General features: G+C 41.2%; 2 protein-coding genes across 4 annotated transcripts; one reads left to right on the top strand and one right to left on the bottom strand.

Moving 5' to 3' along the window:
* Nucleotides 1-4622: 4622 nt before the first annotated feature.
* Nucleotides 4623-9873, top strand: CG9395 (uncharacterized protein). 2 transcript variants are annotated; one of them, NM_001169502.2, is made up of 9 exons: nt 4623-4754; nt 5048-5594; nt 5862-5981; nt 6297-6384; nt 6486-6895; nt 7063-7766; nt 7857-8027; nt 8085-8238; nt 8302-9873. In NM_001169502.2, the coding sequence occupies exons 2-9, from the start codon at nt 5247-5249 to the stop codon at nt 8827-8829; spliced, it is 2523 nt and encodes an 840-aa protein (NP_001162973.2). In that variant the 5' UTR covers nt 4623-4754; nt 5048-5246; the 3' UTR covers nt 8830-9873. The 2 variants fall into 2 exon arrangements, with proteins under 2 accessions (NP_001162973.2, NP_609639.2); NM_135795.3 differs by having other exon boundaries at nt 4623-5594.
* An 802-nt stretch (nt 9874-10675) lies between these two features.
* Nucleotides 10676-11923, bottom strand: CG16826 (uncharacterized protein). Of its 2 annotated transcripts, none has more exons than NM_001298959.1 (1): nt 10676-11923. In NM_001298959.1, the coding sequence occupies exon 1, from the start codon at nt 11897-11899 to the stop codon at nt 10874-10876; it is 1026 nt and encodes a 341-aa protein (NP_001285888.1). In that variant the 5' UTR covers nt 11900-11923; the 3' UTR covers nt 10676-10873. The 2 variants fall into 2 exon arrangements, with proteins under 2 accessions (NP_001285888.1, NP_609638.1); NM_135794.2 differs by having other exon boundaries at nt 10737-11923.
* Between the last annotated feature and the right edge of the window lie 6691 nt (nt 11924-18614).

Below are 18614 nucleotides of genomic sequence, written 5' to 3'. Positions count from 1 at the left end.
TTCTTTGCCTGCTGATGGTCAATTGCTTCAATATAAACTCCAGGAAAGAGTCTTACAAGGAAGACATTGTGCATGTGGACTGCACTCTGTCTTCTTCCTAATAAGTTCAGAGATTTTAGAAGAAGCATCTGCTTCCATTATTTCCATGCGTGGCGTGCATCATGGGAATCAGTTTGGATGTTCTGCTGATGTCGGAAAATCTAAAAAATAAGTTTTAGAATTACCTTCTGGACGGATTCGTAAATAAAGCTTCCATGTCGATGGGTGCTTAGTTCGTCGGTAAAGCAGAATCGCTGTTAATTATTAGCGCTTTACGCCTGACTGACGGTTTGGGTCACTCGCAGGACTCTCATTTGTCCTTTGGGTCGAATGCGATTGTGGCAACTCGCGTTGAATTATGGCTCGGCGATATGTGGTCGCCGCTTTGCATATCCTTGTCCACCCGCCTTGGTGCCTAAATTGAAAATTGAAAAATAGCTTATTGCAAATTTGTTGCCCGCAATCGTAGGGCCATGCGGAATGGCTGAAAAGGGAACCGAAATATCGTTACATGCTCTTTGCTCTTTTGAACTTCCGTTTGCCATTTTGGCGTAGTGCACGTGCCGGACAACGGACAGCGGACACTGGACTTGGATTCGAACGGTGGACGGTGGACGGAGGACGAAGGATGGCGGACTAGGGAATAGGGACCACGGAAGAGTCCTGTCCACCCGCTGGCTGTTGCTGCTGCTGCTCCTGCTGCTGTTTCCTGTGCGAGAATTTAGCAATATATTTTTCTTACTCCGTTTGACGTCCTTCGTATCTGGGCAACTGCAATGGACCACAGCCAGCAGCAGTTGGTGCAGCCAGCAGCGATTTAAAAAAGGACGAAAAGGATACCTTTTATATGAGTATAAACATATTTTCTTTTTTAGATGAACAAAAAAAATTTAAAACGTTTGTTATAGCTTATTTTTAACAACTAATATTGGCTAATATTGATATTGATTTTTTTAACATACATTTGATTTTAATGAAAGCATTTAACTTGTACATTATGATTGTAAGAGAATTATCCAATAATTAAGTTGACAATTATTAAAATTATTAGCTAGCGCAGTCAAGCTAGAACATACAATTTGTTGATGACCGAGTGTGAAAATTGTCTGGCTAAAAAGGATAAATTGGCTGCACTGCATCCGAATGCAGTGGCATTGGCAATGGGAATGGCAATAGCCAAAGCGAACAGAACGTTAAAGAAAAATAGGAAACTTTTGCATATTTTGTACTTTATGCTTGAAATATTTATGATCTCATGCAATTTGTGGCTTACTGCTTGGTCTTGGCCATCGTCTGGCTGCTTTTGGACTATTCCGGACTGTTCTGGTCTGGTGTGGTCTGGTCTGGTCTGGTCTGGTCTGGTCTGGTGTGCTTGGCTGGCTGCTCGATTCCTGAATGCTCCTCGACTGGCCACGGAACCACATCTAGCGACGTGTCTGCCAATCTGTGAAATATGCTGCTAATGCACTTATTGCCATCGTTCTATTGAATTTATGTCGGAATCGTCTCAGACTTGTGGTCTCTGCATTTGATGGTTTTCCCTTCCTGTTTCAGCTCTAATTTAGGGCGAATTTTTGTGGCATTTAACACGGCCCACGCCCCTGGCACTCAGCCTAATTGTGCTTCCGATTCATCCTGGCCTTAATGGTCTTTGGGGCGCCACTGCACTTCCTGCTGCACTGCTTCACAATCGGTTAGCGCCATAATGTGTACTTATTCCAAAACTTCAACGCTTTATAGGAGATGGTGCTCAATTGCAAAAACTTCACACACTACTTAAATGGCTGTCTTACTTAATATCTATGCGATTACTTTTAAGTTGGCATAGACATAGACTACAGCAGTCTTTACTTCTCATTCTTAATACTGTTAGTGAACAGATGTTTAATAATAGCATTAATAAATATACAGAAATGTAACTATTCCAAGTAATAAGCCATAAGATGTGCAAGTAAATACATATTGATTTTCGCCTAATGTATATCTTCTAGACTTTCCAAATTTTCCAGAGCGCAAAGTTATATCAGCCAATTATTGAAAGAGTTGAACTTGTAGATTTGTTTCACATTTCCTAAGCCATCGATTATTGTGGTCATATGTGCTGGAGTTTGTGGCTTGGTGTCGACCACAAAAGTGGTTAATCATTTGGGAAGCGTACTGACTGCTCTTTTATTGCTGCGGAAATGTGTGTAGCAAATTTTTGGCCACACATATTTTTCCACGGTCAAATTGCCGAGCAGGAAAGCGGCTGACAATCCGACACACACTGGCCAGCCAACCGGCTGTGAACTTTGGACTTCGGACAGCTCCAGCCGGCGGCTAGGATAAGGATGGTTCCCGCGGAGGAACCTATTATGGTCCTGCAACTGCATGCACTTCCTTTAAGGAAATTACCAAACAACCCGCGCATCCGGCAGTTGTGCGCCCGCAGTGCTGCCAGCCATTTCCAGACATCATTGTCCTCGTCCTCTGCCCAGGATAACAAGAGCATCAAAATGAAGTGAAATTAATAAAATGCCTGGAAGCATGCTGGTCGTCCTTCTTTACGGATATCTGCTGGTGCACTACCATGGTGTTTAAATCCAATGCAATGTTGCTAATATATTTTATACACCGAGTTCGAAAATATCCTTGAAAATTAGTAGTAGAGTCATGAATGAAGTTCATGAAGTTTTTTAGAGATTTTCAATTAGAGTGTGTCCTTATACCTTTATTAGTTTCAATGTTAATATCTTTGGCTGCCGTGGAAGAGTCATCCTTTTCGTTATTTTAATCATCATTTTGAGCACACCCGACCGCACAAGTAGGTGGATAAGTTAAGTCCGCTTCACCTTATTGCCTTTCCCCAACCACCCAGGAACACTTCGCAAACTCATCAAAGTTAAGTTGCCTACGCCTGGCCAATATCGGTGGGATTGGTAGTGGGATTGGGGCAGTGGTAGTTGGTTGTTGGGTAGACTGGGTAGTAACTTAAGCTGCCACAGCGCCGTTTCGACGTGAAAGTTCCCACTTGCCGGCAAATATATGCAAGCGAGCTCTCTCTATCTGTATAAATGAAATATTTTTTGGCAACCAAGGAGGGTGGGCTGCAGCACGAGGGGGGGGGGGGAAAGTATCTCATAGATGCTGCTATAACTTGTCTCGAATTTGTGTTTGCCTTGCCGAATTTTCATTTCAATTTTCCCTGCAGTTTTATTTAATCTCACTTGAGGTGCAGCACTGGATTCTGGGATGTTCTCGAGTGGCAGCAATGGTTGGGGATTTCTTGGGCTTGTGCTGTGTATTTATTGCCAGTTACTTGCAGCACTGCTTTTCAATCTATTTGTTGACTCTGGTTATTTGGCAATTTGCACAATTATATGTAAATCATCGTAATAACTGACCAACAATGCATATACTGATATTTAATTTAGAAATTAATTATAGAATGGTATTTCGTTACCTCCGCTCGTATTTACTTACTTGCCACATTACAACTTCAATTTAGCCATAAATAGTCTAGTCTATATATCTTGGCCATGTTTTGCATGTTTGTTCAGAATTAACTTGGCTTCAATTTATGTTTATTTTTCTGCCACAATGTTGTTTGGCTTGTTCTTCCTGAAACTTAAGGTTAGCTTGCAGCCCGAATTTAGTTTCCCAGTCGATTGCTTTGCTATTGTTGGGGACGCACTCAATGACAAAAGTTTAGCAAACAAAACTGTTTGCCCCAGCCACTTGAGCACCTTTTTCTTTGGTTATTTGTCCTGCAAACTCCGCAATTCCCTTTGCAAAAATATCAAGTGAAAAGTGGAATGCCATGAATGAGCGTCAATATGTAGATATGCATTTGGCCAAGCACACATTTCACTCCCACTCGCTTTTCGTTTCTTTTTCTTAGCTTCTGCCTGTTGCAATTTGTTCCCAATTGATATCCAAACACTTGGAATTTATTGGTTTTCGAAAGTTTTGCCAAATTTTATTGTTTCCGCTAATTTCTTTTGTCCAGTCCGGGCAGGAAATAATCGACATGTGGAGGGGCCATTCTACTGGAAGCCATTCTTGGGTGAAAAGTTTCCCAGGAAACTGAATCTATTGAATTGAGAAATCTTTGTCTCAATATAAGCGTTGCTGGTCTCAATCTTGATTTTGGTTCACTTAAAGCAAGATTATACTATGTGTGTATCCTACAAGTTGACTTTCTTAAATTCTTCCAATTAACTTGCTTCGTAATCTTAAAAGATGATGTGAAAAAAAGTCATTTAAATAGTTTTAAATAAGTTACGTTAAAGCCTACATCATTTTAGAAAACCAATTAACATATTTTAGATATGCAATTTATTAAAGAATCTTTATAAAAATATTTAATCAAATAAAAAATATGGTTGTCTTAATAAAATTTCCAATTTTTTTTTTAAATGTATTCGCTTAAATTTTAGTTCAAAAATAATATATAATATCTGATAGCAAATTTTGCGAATATCTGGCAATGTTCGATATCATCTGTTGGCGTTCAATGTCCTGTGCGCATGTCCTTCGCCTTGAGCTACTCAGCTGTGCCGCATTGTTTTCCTGCTGTTGTCGACGCGAGTAAAATGTTGGATAAAATGCCAAAAATAAATAACTAAACAAAACAAATCAATATTTACTATGAATATAGTTTGATACAATCAGAGCGTATAACGATAAGTGCTTAAGAATCAAAGTTTGTTGCTAATTAAATTTGCATTGAAAAGGTGATAACCAAAGTGATTGCTTTCAATATGTGAAAATAATATAAAAGCATCGTTTGAAACTAAAGTCGGCTGAAAGAAAGTATTATATGGATGTATAATTGGCATTTTTAAGGACTCCCAGCTGCTTTATAGAAAATAATTGAAGCCAATCTTTGCACAGATTTTATTGATTTTTCCTTTCCAATTGGCCAGCAAGGAAAAGTGTCCTGAGAGCGCAATCTCCGTTTGCTCACGGCTTTTCCTTTCCGCTCTCTGAAAAGAGCCGCTCTCCATTTCCCATTTGTTTTGCTTAGCTTCTTCGCAAATAAACAGTTCGAAAACCTTAAAATGCATAAAGCTTGCCCAGAAAATGGAAATTGAATAGCACTAAGTTGGAAAGCCAATAACATAAGCGATGAATAACTGCACATGAGTGTTCAAAAATTATACGAAACATAGGGAAAAGTATCGCCCTGAGACCGAAATCTAATCCCCCGCTCCCTGCACTCCAACATGCTGAATAGCCGGAGCCCCCCCCAGTACAAGCAGCAATCCCCGGGGGGCTCCGTTGGCTCCGCCAGCTCCACGTCCCAGCTGCTGGGCCACTACCAATCCGCCTACGGACAGCAGGTTCACTCGCACGCCTGCTATCAGCACCAATTGCAACAGCAGCAGCAGCAACAGCAACTGCAGCCGCATCAGCAGAAGCAGCAGCACCATCACCACCACGGATCCAGGACCTCACTCACGCCCACCATGAAGCGGGGCAAGAAGCAATGGGGCACCAGGGAAAGATCAGGCATGAGCTTCCTTATCGTCATCACCTTCTTCGCCGTCTTTGGACTAATCATTCTAACTGAGGTATGTCCATAAATATTGACAAAGAAGAGCTCCGAAATGATTTGTTATAAACAAAATATTTTGATATTATGATATTGAATGGAACTAAACGTTATCAAGTCGCAATTCTGGTGCAAAATTTGGATGGTTCATAGAGAGTTAGCCGGAAATGATTAACATTTTTAAGTTGCAAGTGTAAATTCGCACAGAAATTTTAATCAAAACGATGAAAGCCACTTGAATTTCAAATTGACCAAAGGACTTTCCTCCGCCTTTCATTTCGCGCAGGTCTTCATGATCGACGAGCGCACCCACAGCGGCATGTTGGCCATGAGGGCGGGCGGCGGTGGCGGTGCCAGTCTGGGCGGACGGATGGGCGACTCGATGCCGGATTATGATAATGTTAAGGTAAGTTGGACTATGCAAATCGGCCCACAAACGGCTTAGTGGCCAACTCGTTCATTAGGGCTTAAAAAAAGCGGTGGGAATATCAAAATATGCTATTTGACAGGCTGAAGAAAAGAATGACTAACCAAAGAATTTTGTTAGTTAATTTACAAATTAGGAAACTTTCTAATTCACCGTAAAATATTTCTAATTCGAATCAAATTTGTTCTCTTCTTTAAACCTACAGAAATAAAATACTTATCTAATAAATAGTTAAAGGTTCCCTTTCATTTTACAATTCACATCATTCGATTGATAAATAAATTCTATTTGCAGGACGACTACGATCTATTGGATGCCAGCATTTTGAGTGATAATAAATTAGGATTTGTTCAGCTGCGCGACAATAAATTGAAAATTCAAGGTAAGAATCCCAGCACAAAAGGCTGGGCGACAAAGAAGATGGCTGCGACAATGGGACATTACGTATACGCCGCATGTCTCATGCATTTTCCAATTTCACAGAAGCCGCAGGCGCCGATGGTCAGCGCCTGGCCGGAATGCTTCTCAATGGCGGTGGCGGTGGTGGTGGAGCCGGAGCGTTTGGCGTCAATGTACCGCTCATACCCTGGGGCCAGGTGCTGCCGGACAAGGTGGAGGAGACCCTGCCCCATTTCCCGTTTGGCACACGGCCCATCGATGGCGCCTGGCAGGTTGTCAACGGCACCCGCTTCAAGTTCTTTGTCTACTCCGCCTACTTCGACCGGCGCGAAGGAGCACGCCTGGTGCGAGTGGTGGGCGCCACCAAGACTCGGGGACCGGAGCGGGTGTGGTGTCGATTCTGGTACGGACCGAGTGCTGGCAATGGCACCGATGCGGGCTCCTCCACGGCACGTGCCAAGTACTCCTCGGCCACTGTGATGGCTCGCGTCAAGGTGAGCCCTTCACTTTATTCCGCACTTTCCACACGTCCGCACAGAAATTCAATTGATATTGTTGCACTGATAGTCTTGAAATACAAAAGAATGCAGTTCGAATATAGATATATTTTTTATACCCCTTACTCGTGATTCATAATACAAACAAAAATTGAACATTCTAGATTATTCGCGAGAACTGGAATCTAAAATACAGCGCCTGTTTCATCCTGTGCCCGGTACGAACTCCACCGCTGTCAGTTCCTCATTTCGTGAGCGTGGTATCCCGTTTGCGTGCTCCGCCTGGTAATTTGCTGACTCTACGAAACACCGACCAGGATGCGGACTTTGCGGCGAGCAGAGCGCGTAATTCGAGTGCCAAGAAAGGATCGCCAGTGGGTCATCCTCCGCCGAGTGGCGATAACATACCCGATCGCATAGCCGTCTGCGTGAAACCCTTGCACTTCAACTACGACCAGGCGTTGTATCTTATGGAGTACTTGGAGTTCTATGCACTGCTGGGTGTGTCCCACTTCACCTTCTACAACCACACTTTGGGACCACACGCCTCCTGCGTCCTGGAGAACTATCAAAAGGGTCTGGTGCCCGGAAATCTGACCGCACACGATTTGGAAGCACTCACACCAGCGGAGGCAGCCAACAATGCCACGCCCCGTGTTCTAAGGACACAATATCAACGACCCACGGTCAGCATCCTGCCGTGGAATCTGCGCATGCGTAGCCAGAAGGAGATTCGAACCGAAGGACTCTTTGCGGCCCTAAACGACTGCCTCTACCGCACCATGTATCGCTACAAGTATCTGGCACTGGTGGATCTGGACGAGTTTATTGTGCCACGCTACTCGGATACGTTGAATGAACTCATTGGGTAAGGACATATAGATGAAGTTAGATATTTACTTAATTTGTTTACATTCCTTATATTAATACTTGTAACAATTACTTTTGTTATATATAGATCACTTAATCAGCGCTTTCGCAATCGCAACACAGGAGCCTATTCCTTCCAGAATGCCTTCTACTATCTTCAGTTTGCGGATGACAGCCTGGCTAGTTCTGGAATAGAGGGTGGTAATGACCAACTGGCCAGAGTACGGGCCAATCTAGTCACTCAACGTAAAACACGAAGGTAAGGTGACCTCTAAAAGGAAAGCAAAAAGGATATTATGTACCTATACGAATTCAGGCGCTATAAGCTGCATCCTCAGAAGCAACGATCCAAGTACATCTGTAAACCGGAAGCAGTTGTCGAGGCGGGCAACCACTTCGTGTGGGAATTTGCACCTGGCAAGGGATCCCTCAACGTACCGCCAAAGGAGGCCATCCTGCAGCATTATCGGGTCAGTATATAAACTAAAGTCTCAAAAAAAGATGTATTTTATAAATTTATTATTCCCCTGTAGGTTTGTGAATTCGGTGGCAACGACTGCATCAAGGCTCCTTCGATTGTAGATCGAACGACCACAAAGTATGTGAATCGCTTGGTACAGCGGGTGGATGCAGTGTATCGTCATCTCCGCCAGCGTTGCGATCTTCCAGCTTTGCCACCGTTGCTCAAGACCAAGGAGAATCCACAGGAAAAACCAGTAGAAATTACCAAGAAGAAACCCGAGGAAAATACTAATGATAAGACTAAAGAGAAGCCCAAGGGAAATCCGAAACTGCTGGAACCGAAGAGAAAATTGGGTGCAACAACGAATGAGAGTTTAATCAAAGGAGTGGCCACTGCCACAGCCACAACAACGACGAAGGCAACAACGAAAGGAGGGGCAACGAAGCAGCAGCAATCCATCCCGGTCACCACATCCACAAAGACCACGACGACACCCAAGCAATCGATTCCATCGGCCAATGTCCGCAAGAAACGGAAGCTGATTGTCTTTGAGATCAATGATTTGGGCGTGCCCGTGGCCAGGGTGGAGTACCAATGAGATATGGACATTGTTGGAAACATTTAAATTGGGGCATTTGGTTCATTTATGTGCCAATTAGTTTGAGAATTTAGTTGGTTGTGTTCCGGTGCGGTTTATCAACTTCATTTGGCCATCATCAGAATGCTCAACAAATTAACTGACCCTAAGTATTTAAGTATGTTCATTTGCTCACAGTAGGAATAAAAGGAACGCACTTACGAATCGAAGCAATAACACATGATTGTAGCTGTATGATCTCAAGCGAAAATCAAGTTGGTTGTTCAAAAAAAATATATTTTGAATTCCTCTACATAATGTTTGAGTCCTACGAAATATTTTCAGTTATATAAATTTTGAAACAAATATTTCATTGATATATTTTCCGATGAAACAAGGGATGAGAGACTTAAGAAATACTTAAACAATGCTAGATAGAAGCAACTACGAAATTATTATAATCACTAATCACTGTTTGGTTGTTCTCTTTAATTTGGAAAATATGCTTTCCCGATTTTGGTAGTCCTAATGCAAAATTATTCCTAAACAAAATTCAGTAAATTCCTAATGCGAAATTCATATGTAATCTAAGCCATTGTTTCGTGTTTTAGAGTAAGCAATAAGGTATACAAGAATGAAAGTAAGGCGTTGCATGCAGCAAAACAATGAATATGTATCGATATTTTGCCAGCGAACTGTTAGTGCAACATTATCAATTAGTAAGGCCGAAACTCCTCCGAGGTAAGCGCTCAGTCTATGAGTTAGTGGGCTGAAAAAGCTTGGGACATATTTACAGGTCCTTGTCTTTTGGCTTGTGCATGAGGCAGAAACGCAAAATGATAAGTTTAGTATTATCACGAAACTGAATCGAATTTCCAATGCTTCGAAATCTGTAAACTTTTTGTTTGGCTTAGCGCACAAAAAGTATAATCATTAAGTAAATAATAAACAGAAATCAGAAAAACAGATTTAGTGGTCTTTAGGTAATAAGAGGCAAATTCAGATACTAAAGAGATCTATTCAAACACATGAAGTCAATAAAATTGCAAGTAAGCAAACTAAGATAGAAAGCCTGCGTTTTATTTCAGCAAATATTTATTCTCGAGTGGTTCATTTAGTGCCCCCCTCGCAAAGTCATAAAGGGGAAATCGTACACGTGTTATACAGGGCGTATGAGCTATAAATGTAATTTACCCAGCTGTACGTTAGTTATGTATACATGGCGTATGAGCTATAAATGAGAATCAGATGTATGCTAGTTGAACGGAGCCATAATTTGAATATTATAGCAAATCTGTTATATTCGATATGAAATAACACATTTTCATTGAAAAATATAACAGCATAAAACTTTATAAACGCTGTACTACGCGCTTCGTGTCCTCTTCAATTGACTGTTATACAAAAGCACAAAAGTTCATTTTTATAGCAGTTGAGATTGTTAATTCAGTGTTATACCTTTCGTTACTGTTGTTATACAACTATTTATATTTATAGCAGCTGGGGAAGTCCTTTAAGGGGAATTCACTCAGTTCATTTGCATCATTTGTTAGTAGGGGAGGTGCTAAGAGTGCAAGTTAGTTTCTTTTTCCCTTTTTCTATATTATTTAGCACCCTTATTTAATTTACATATAAAGGCAGAATCGAATGCATTTAAATAATTAATCTACTAAAGCCTCGTGTCTTTAAATTGCCACGACTTTCGTGCCTTACCTAAATAAATGAATATGACAATTTTAAAATAATTGCTTTAGCATCCGCAAAAAATGTGCTGCACCATTGATGAAGTTAATCGGTATCTGGGTAATACGTTTGCGGTAGAGTAATTTTTAAAGTACTGTTCAAAGTTAAGAAATATTTTGAGAAGCTTGGCATAGTTTATTAAGAAACATCATTGATAAACGATGAAGGAAAACAATTTCTAATTTAGTTGCATTAGAGTAATTTATTTTGCTGCTTCTACCCGACACCTAAAATACACTATACGTTCTTGTAAATATTTCCATGAGGATTCGTCGTCATTGCTGGAGTTGTCATATTCATTACTGGATGACTCCCCGAAATCCTACGAACTTATGGTGGTCGTTTCATTATTAGAGCTAGAGTCGTCATCGGTGGAAGTCTGCTGCTCCTGGTACTCCGCAATGATCTCATCCAGCTTGCGCTCCACGCTGGGCTTCTCCAGCTCGTGCTCGGCCAGGGTCTGGCCCACACATCCGCTGGCATTCAGGCCGATGGCCAGTAGTCGGATGCCTTGAAGCTTCAGGGTGAGCAGCTCCGCGGGAGCCGAGTCGAGTCCGCGTAGTGCCTCATTGATGCCATTGCGGCAGGACAGGAAGCTGAGGTTGAACTGGACGCAGAGCTCGACTTGGTCCGTCAGTTCGTTGGTGGCATTGTGGTACTTTTCGATGGCCTCTTGGACATTTTGCTCAAACGTGGCTTGCTGCGCTTGCAACTCCTCCAGGCAGCTGTGCAGATATCCGGAATACCGGGAGAGTAGCTCATTTATGATCTCCTCGGCTTCCTCGTTGCCAACTCCATTCGTCAGCTTATCCACTCGTTCCAATTGGGCGTCAGACCATTGGTACCACTTCTTCTGGATTATGGCGAAATACTCTTGTTTCTTCTCGTCTATCCGATCATTGAGGTTATTCACGGCCACTTCCAGATCATTTACGACGGTATTGACGGTCTGCAGTCTGGCGAGAGCATCCTTAAGTGCCTCTCGCTGCAGGATGTTTCTCACCCGATCAATCCCCTGATGCAGTGCGTCGATCTGCGCCCTCAGAGTCGCGGAAAAGTCGACGATTGACTCAGTGGCGGCTCTATGAACTGCATCTGCGATTTTTTGGGCAAACTCCAGGGTTTCGTGCGTGTACTGGGCGGAGGAGTTCCTTATGCTGTCCAGGAACTCACCAGCAATGGCCGTGCCATTCCTGGTGGCATTCACGAATCCACTGATGATGTGCTGGCCAGTTTGGTTTATGGAGCCGAAGATTTCATCCAAGAATTCCGGATGCGGTGTGGCAACAACGCAGCTGGCGCTGATGGCCAGGGCGAGCAGGAGAACGGCTGACTTGGTCGAATGCATCGTCGGTCAACGGATAGCCTAATCATTCTGCACCCTGGACCACCTTTTATATATCTCGGCTACGTGCGCTTGGGCAAATACATTCGCTGACTATTTCAATATTGAAGCAGGCCGGCATTTTATTAAATTAGTTAATATTTAATCAGCCGCTTTCCATAATGAGCGAATAGTGGAATGCATGCTGGTTGGATAACTTTTCGAAGAAAGCTCTGTGCACATTTGTTTTACTGTACTTGGGGGCAATTAAAAAAAAAATTATTTTATGCATTCTCAGTGTTATGAGGACAATGATTTTCTTTATTCAAACACAACGTTATTTTTTTAATCACCGCAAAATACAGTACTCAATAAATAATTAACAACGCGAATATAAATATAACTTTTGCCTTGCATTTTCTTAAAATCCCCTCTCAAATCCACTCACTTAAAGCATGCTTATAATAAAAGCCCTTGGCTTAAACTATGAAAATAAATCAAATAAGTCAATTTCGCGTGCATTAAAACCGAAGGCTCTTTATGCGGGTCTCACACAATCGCAGGCAGGTGGTTATAGACCCACCCTGCCATTTGCACAAGGACAAAGGTTAAACTCTGCTTTAATTTTGAAATTTATATGCCTGCGAGACAAAGGAGCGCATGTTTACGCTCAGGTTAAACCCTTTTGTGGCGAACTTTATGCATAACTAACCGAACGAACTGGGTGGTTCTTTTTGGGGGGCGTGGCAGGACGTGCACATAATAATTGTCTTTAGCATGCCTTTATTATGACTTTAATTGTCGCTTGACAAACGTTGACACACAACGACATGAAATGCTCGCCAGGTATATGTATTGTATAAATGTATATACATTTGGAGATATGGAAAGTAGCTGGCATTGTGGGTGGCGAGGTGATGGGGTTGTGATGGCGTGGTGATGTGCCGAGGCCTTGAGCGACATGCACTATGAACATTTTATTAGTCTGCTGTTAGTTTTGTTTAATTATGCTGTCATTAACTTTGTCGCACAGCCACACGCCTAACTGCAAAACAAAAGCTTACATGTCTCAACGCAATTATAGCCGGAGTGGCCAACAAAGTGCTCCATGGACAAGGACAATGGGTTGGCGGAGCGATCCCGCACTCTTCTGGTTGCCATTTTTCCCAGCTATTTTTACACCCATCCACTCCACACCGCTGCAGTCTCCTCAATGCACAGACATTTAATTTTGCGTTTTCCACTAATTGGCTTGCATACTTGCCATATTCTCGCTTCGCTTAATTAATTTAATTAGAAATATGTTTCAGCTCAAAAGAAATTCAAACCTCAAAACCGTTTCAATAGCAATCAGTTCCGTTTAGCATATGATAATGATGTCGCAATTGCAATTACCTGTTTAAAGAAAGAGGTCGGGTCGGGTCGTATGGGCAGTAACTTGCCTTTGGCGGATCACGCTCATCATCGGCTCCATTTAGAGGACATCAGGTGTGGAGTGGGAGAGTCTGGTCCATTTAAGAAAAGCAATTCATGTGGGGAATTCGAGAAGCATGAGCTTAAATGCTAGCTCAAAAAAGTTTATGTAAGTGGGATTACATCACAAATATCACTTGACCTTAATAGAATATATTTGTCTTACACGTGATAAGTATTTTATTAAACTTAGTACCTTTTTTAATAGCTATTCTTTGAGCACTTAAAAGAGTGCTTAACTTTTTATTATTTTTTAAAAATAATAACTATGACTTATTGATATAAAATATGTTTGTAAACAAAGACGATCTGAAGAAGGGTATCCATTCAGCACATGGCCGTGCCATAACCTTTCCTTTATGCTTTTCTGCTGACCTCGGCAACCTCCATGAATGCCAGCAGGCTATGGACCAAGGAGCATGAAGGAAAATGGAAAAGGACCAGGATCAGGAGGATGCCTGAAACGATTCCATGCCGTTGCAATCGCGGCCATTAAGTCATTTTGTTTCCTGTAACATTTCCGGTATCTTTTTAGCGTCGTCGCCGCTTCGAGTACGGCGCTCTGGCAACTGCTGGAGGGGATTGGAGGAGGTCACAGGGCGGCGGATGGCTCCAAGTGCTGCTGATTGGGGGCGCGGCCACAGGTTCTGGGTGGTGGCGGTGTGGCAACAAATGCTTTTAAAGTAGATGATGGCGTCGGCTGGCGGGTCAATTTATTGCTTACCAAATGTGCTGCTGGCCCGGGTCCGAATGCAACTGAAACGCTCCAAATTGCAGCACGTAAAGTGTGCTCTGAAATTAACTTGGCCCCCCTTTCAGGCCTGCCTACGATAAGGAGAAATATAAATAAAAAATAAAAAATATGGGAAATAATGGCTGCATTAATGATGGCCATCGAGCTTTAGGGGCCTGCAGAATGTATTGCAGTTTCAGCGAAAAGTGGATGATAAAAGTTCGTTAATTCGTTTTTGCACATATGAGATTAAAATAATCCGAACAATCTTCCCACAGGTATTTTTTATAGTTTAAATATATCAATATTTTCTTCAGACTGTCCGGAAATATATATTATTTTCCCAATTCCGTGCACTTGCTTTACTTACAGAGCACAATAAATATAACTTTTCATGAAAATCAGAATGAAATACATAAAAGCACTGAGTGCACTTGCATATTTTCCTAAAATACCATTGCTCTAAGTGAGTGCAACGAGTGGAAAATTTTCGAGCGCATTATTTTGCATATGCAGGCGACCATGATGAGGGCCGTTTGGCTAAATCCTTTAGGACAAACAAATACATATACTTAACGCGCATAGCATTGCTCATACGCAGCGTGGCCCGACCAAAAGAAGCAGTGCGAGAATAGGAGCTGCCGTAGAAGGTTGCCCACTGTGTCCCGTGGCGCACATAGCAGCAGATTTAGTGCACCAGCTTTTATCTTGTCGCGCTCCTGGACGCTTTGGGGATCAGGTGGAGGCGCCAGGTGGCAGCAGTGTAGTCCACCGGAGTACATTTGTACATTTGTACATTTGTACAGTTGTTCAGAGGCGAGTGTACAAGTATGCGAGCATATGAGGTGGCCGGGCGCACTCTCGACTCCAACTGTAAACGTATCTCTGGCCATATCTGCTCCACCGTATCGCTCGGCACAATCCCATCAGCCCTGGCTAAATGTATAACAGCAGTCACTTAGCGCAGTGCCATCCTGCCATCCTGCCATTCTGCAAATCCAAACCACCAACCTACGGGCTGGGCAACATTGTATCTGTATGTGCGGTCGTTACTTCATTGGCACAATCCCCAGACTCGAAAATGCTCACCCATGCTGCCTGCATTGTTTTGCTGTGCATTTTATTTTATACATATAAAGCCTGCACTCTTTTTTTGCCACGTATTTTCTTTTAATGCGCTGCGGATTTGCAGTGAAATATATGCAAAGCGGGTGGTGGCCTGGGTGGCATATATGCCAGCATTCCCGCCCACTTGTGCCATCGTGGTTCCTGGTCTCTCTATCTACCGTCTCCCAGTTGGCCCAGCACTCTTATGCTAATTAAGTTTATGCTAATTTAACTTATTGCCACTAAGTTGGCCCACATATGCGGCCAGCCGCAGGAGCCATCACTTTATTCACCTGCCTTCGGCCGAGGCAAATTTCGGCAAGCGATCTGCTGACACAAAAGCTGGGAGTAAATTAATTCGTTAAATAAGAGGGAAATGTAGCTAATTTATATAATTAAAAGTAACTGTAATCATGTTGCTACTCCAAATGCTGCGGGGATTTTGGGCAGCTGCACGTTTAGTTTATTTATTCATTTAAATTAATTAATTGAAAGAAGATATATTTTTAGGTCACTTATTCGATCAACACATCCTAGTGATTTTGAACATATTCTAAGTTGCATATGTTTAGTATTGTCCATTTATAGAACTATAATATAATATTAATTACAGCACTTATAATTATTTTCATTAATTAATACATGTATGCACGAATATACAAATTAAATATTCAAATTGAAATTATTTATTGAATGTGTGTATTGTGAAGTAATTTTCGGGTGAGGTTCGAACACATTCCCCCCCTGCAAAAGTGAAAACCTTCCGTTTGCCAACGTTTTCTGCTGAACTTATTGTCTGATTTTTATGTAAATTGCATTTAAAGCAATAAATCTGTTTTAATCAGCCCACGAGTCCAGGCAGCTGAGCCGACGTGGTTGTCGAGTCTGCAGGACCTCCGATAGGCCTCCTGCATACATACATGTGGGCGTTTGTGTGCGTGCATCCTTCGAATCCTTTCGATGTGGGTGAGCCTGCGTTCGTATGTGACAAAAGCAAACGCATGGAGTGTGTGCAAGGGGATTTATTATTAAAAAATCTGCCCGATATATATGATTTTCCCCGTAGGCTCAACACGCCTATTGAAATTCGTTCATTAAATTGCAGAAAATGGAAAGTTGTGCACACACAAGTCGATCGATAATGTCGTTCGTAAGACAGTGATATAATAATAAGAAATTCAAATTATTCACAATACTCGAAGGTATCTCTTATTGCAAATGTATACATTCAAAAGCAAGTGGAGTTTCTTAGTTTATTAGCTCGTAATTTAAATCACTAGAAACCAACACCGTAATGGCTGGTAAAATTATATTATAGTACTTGCTCTGTGCAGGATACCTATCATAGCACTTAGAATCGATAGAGAGCAAAGTGTTTTGGCAAATTTTCAAAATCAACTTGCTAAATATCTGGCAGCATCGTATAAATGGCTTATTTGCCTACCAAAATATCCGACTGTCAAACGGACGTGGTGGACATTCCGTTCATGTGGTGGTAAACTATTCTCAGAATGGCGACCCATGAAGGCCGCTAATTAAATTAGCAAACGCAGACAACTGCGTTGGCATTTAATTGTGCTGAATAAATCAACGCAGCTAACGCAAAACAAAGCAGCCAGAAAGCAGCCAAAAACAACGCTTGGCACAAACTATTTGGCCCCAAAAATATAATCAAACTTTGTCCGAGCCAAATTATTTGGCCCATGTAAAATGATTCAGCTCGCACCGGAAAAACACCAGACCCCCAAAAATTTTGTAGCTGGTAAACGGCTTTGGATGGCAAAAACGAAAAGTTAGAGGCAATTATGTTGACATGCCAAATGTCCTGGTGAGGATCCGAATTTTAGTTGAACTACACTAAATCATATGAATTTTTGTCTCATGCTCTGCATTTGCTGTCAATCGAATCATGTGAGCTTTTGAATAATTGGTTTTACGGATTGAAAATTAATCAACCAAACATTTTGAAAGGTTTATGATTTTGATTAAATTCCAAAGGATTTAAAGTAAGTTCAGCACCGTTCAGTTTTTAGCTGCCCAACTCCATGATTGTTATTAAATTTTTGGTTTAGAAATAGCCAGTTTGTTGGTTTTTTGCTTGGCTATTTTGCGTGTCTTTCGCGTTGTTATTTTGCTTTAGTTTAGCACTGCGTTATTTAACTTTGAATTTCGCGTAGATCTAGGCATGTTTTTATAGCGAAATTCGTATACCCTTGCAAAACGTGTCCTTATATATCCAAAAATTTTAAATATGTGCCTTAATATACAATAAGTAATTTAAAACGAAAAGAATTGTGTAAATATATGTAGTATTTATTTTTATTTATATTAAATATATAGTAATTTTAGTACATGCTTCCGTTTTGAAAGTAAGCCCACAATTTTATTTATTTTTTTTTTTTGGCCATGGTGTTTTTAAAAGTTTTCTAGGGTTAAATTGTAGTTGAAATGTTTCATTAGTTATGTGTTGTAGCCTCTGTCCCTTTTGTAATTTTTGCACTTGTTATTATGTGGCCTCGAAATTTTTTTTGCTGACATGCCAAACTTTTTGCGTCAATAAATTTGTTATATTTTTGGTCGAGCCACCCACTTGGTTATCAGACAAGGTAATTACATGAATATGCATTTATTATTGTTCACAATTTTGTGTTTGTCCACATTTTGATGGTTAGATTGGCGATACGAGGTATATATGTTGATTAGAAATACGCGACCTTGATAGGAAATTAAACACGGATTTGACCCTTGTGATCAATATACATTTTATATTCTTTCTAGTTGGGAATTTTAGTGTTCAACCTTTAGATCATTTAAACCTAAATGCATTATACCGCAGCTTTTAATACCCGCTATATACAGAGCTGCACATTGTCATAGATCATTATTAGGAAAAATAATAAAGTCACCCGAAGAGAATTTATCAAAATCATAAATCATTGCAAATTGCTACAATTTTTTATTCACCTTCATCCATGTATGCACTTCATTGTGCTGCATTGTATGCGTGTGTGTGAGCTCCATAATTTTCCAACACGTGCATGTGTTAGTGCGCGAAAACTGAAAATGCAAGCTGTTATGCAGATACGATATGGAAAATGCGTAGAGTGGAAAATCATCTACTCGACTCCGATTTTGAGCACAGTTACAAACAAAGAGGTCCTTTTTCTGCTCAACTCGGAGTGAACTGTCCAAAAGATGCTCGAATGCTAACATTGAGCCAAAAATTCCGCTCTTTCGTTAAATTAAGAGAAAATGAGTAGAAATGTTAAGAAATTCGTACATGAGTTTAAGTTGAGCTACATTGTTAATTGAGCGCAATTTTAATTTCAGTTTTTCAGTTTTTAACTCGGAATTTATACGTTGAGTAGTTTCATATATGTTAAAATATCACATTTTTGGACAAAATATTAAAAGACATTTACTTGA

Source organism: Drosophila melanogaster, chromosome 2L (genome assembly GCF_000001215.4).
Source record: "Drosophila melanogaster chromosome 2L".
Lineage (NCBI taxonomy): Eukaryota > Metazoa > Arthropoda > Insecta > Diptera > Drosophilidae > Drosophila > Drosophila melanogaster.
Note: the sequence above shows the minus strand (reverse complement) of the source record. Positions and strands in the feature narration are given on the sequence as shown.

What these genes read in the sequence shown, in the direction of transcription:
- CG9395 (NM_001169502.2), top strand. Translation starts at nt 5,247, where the DNA reads ATGCTGAATAGCCGGAGCCCCCCCCAGTACAAGCAGCAATCCCCGGGG. An exon ending in CGGATTATGATAATGTTAAG is followed by an intron (nt 5,982 to 6,296) that starts GTAAGTTGGACT and finishes TTCTATTTGCAG; the next exon opens with GACGACTACGATCTATTGGA. An exon ending in ACGTTGAATGAACTCATTGG is followed by an intron (nt 7,767 to 7,856) that starts GTAAGGACATAT and finishes TGTTATATATAG; the next exon opens with ATCACTTAATCAGCGCTTTC.
- CG16826 (NM_001298959.1), bottom strand. Translation starts at nt 11,899, where the DNA reads ATGCATTCGACCAAGTCAGCCGTTCTCCTGCTCGCCCTGGCCATCAGC.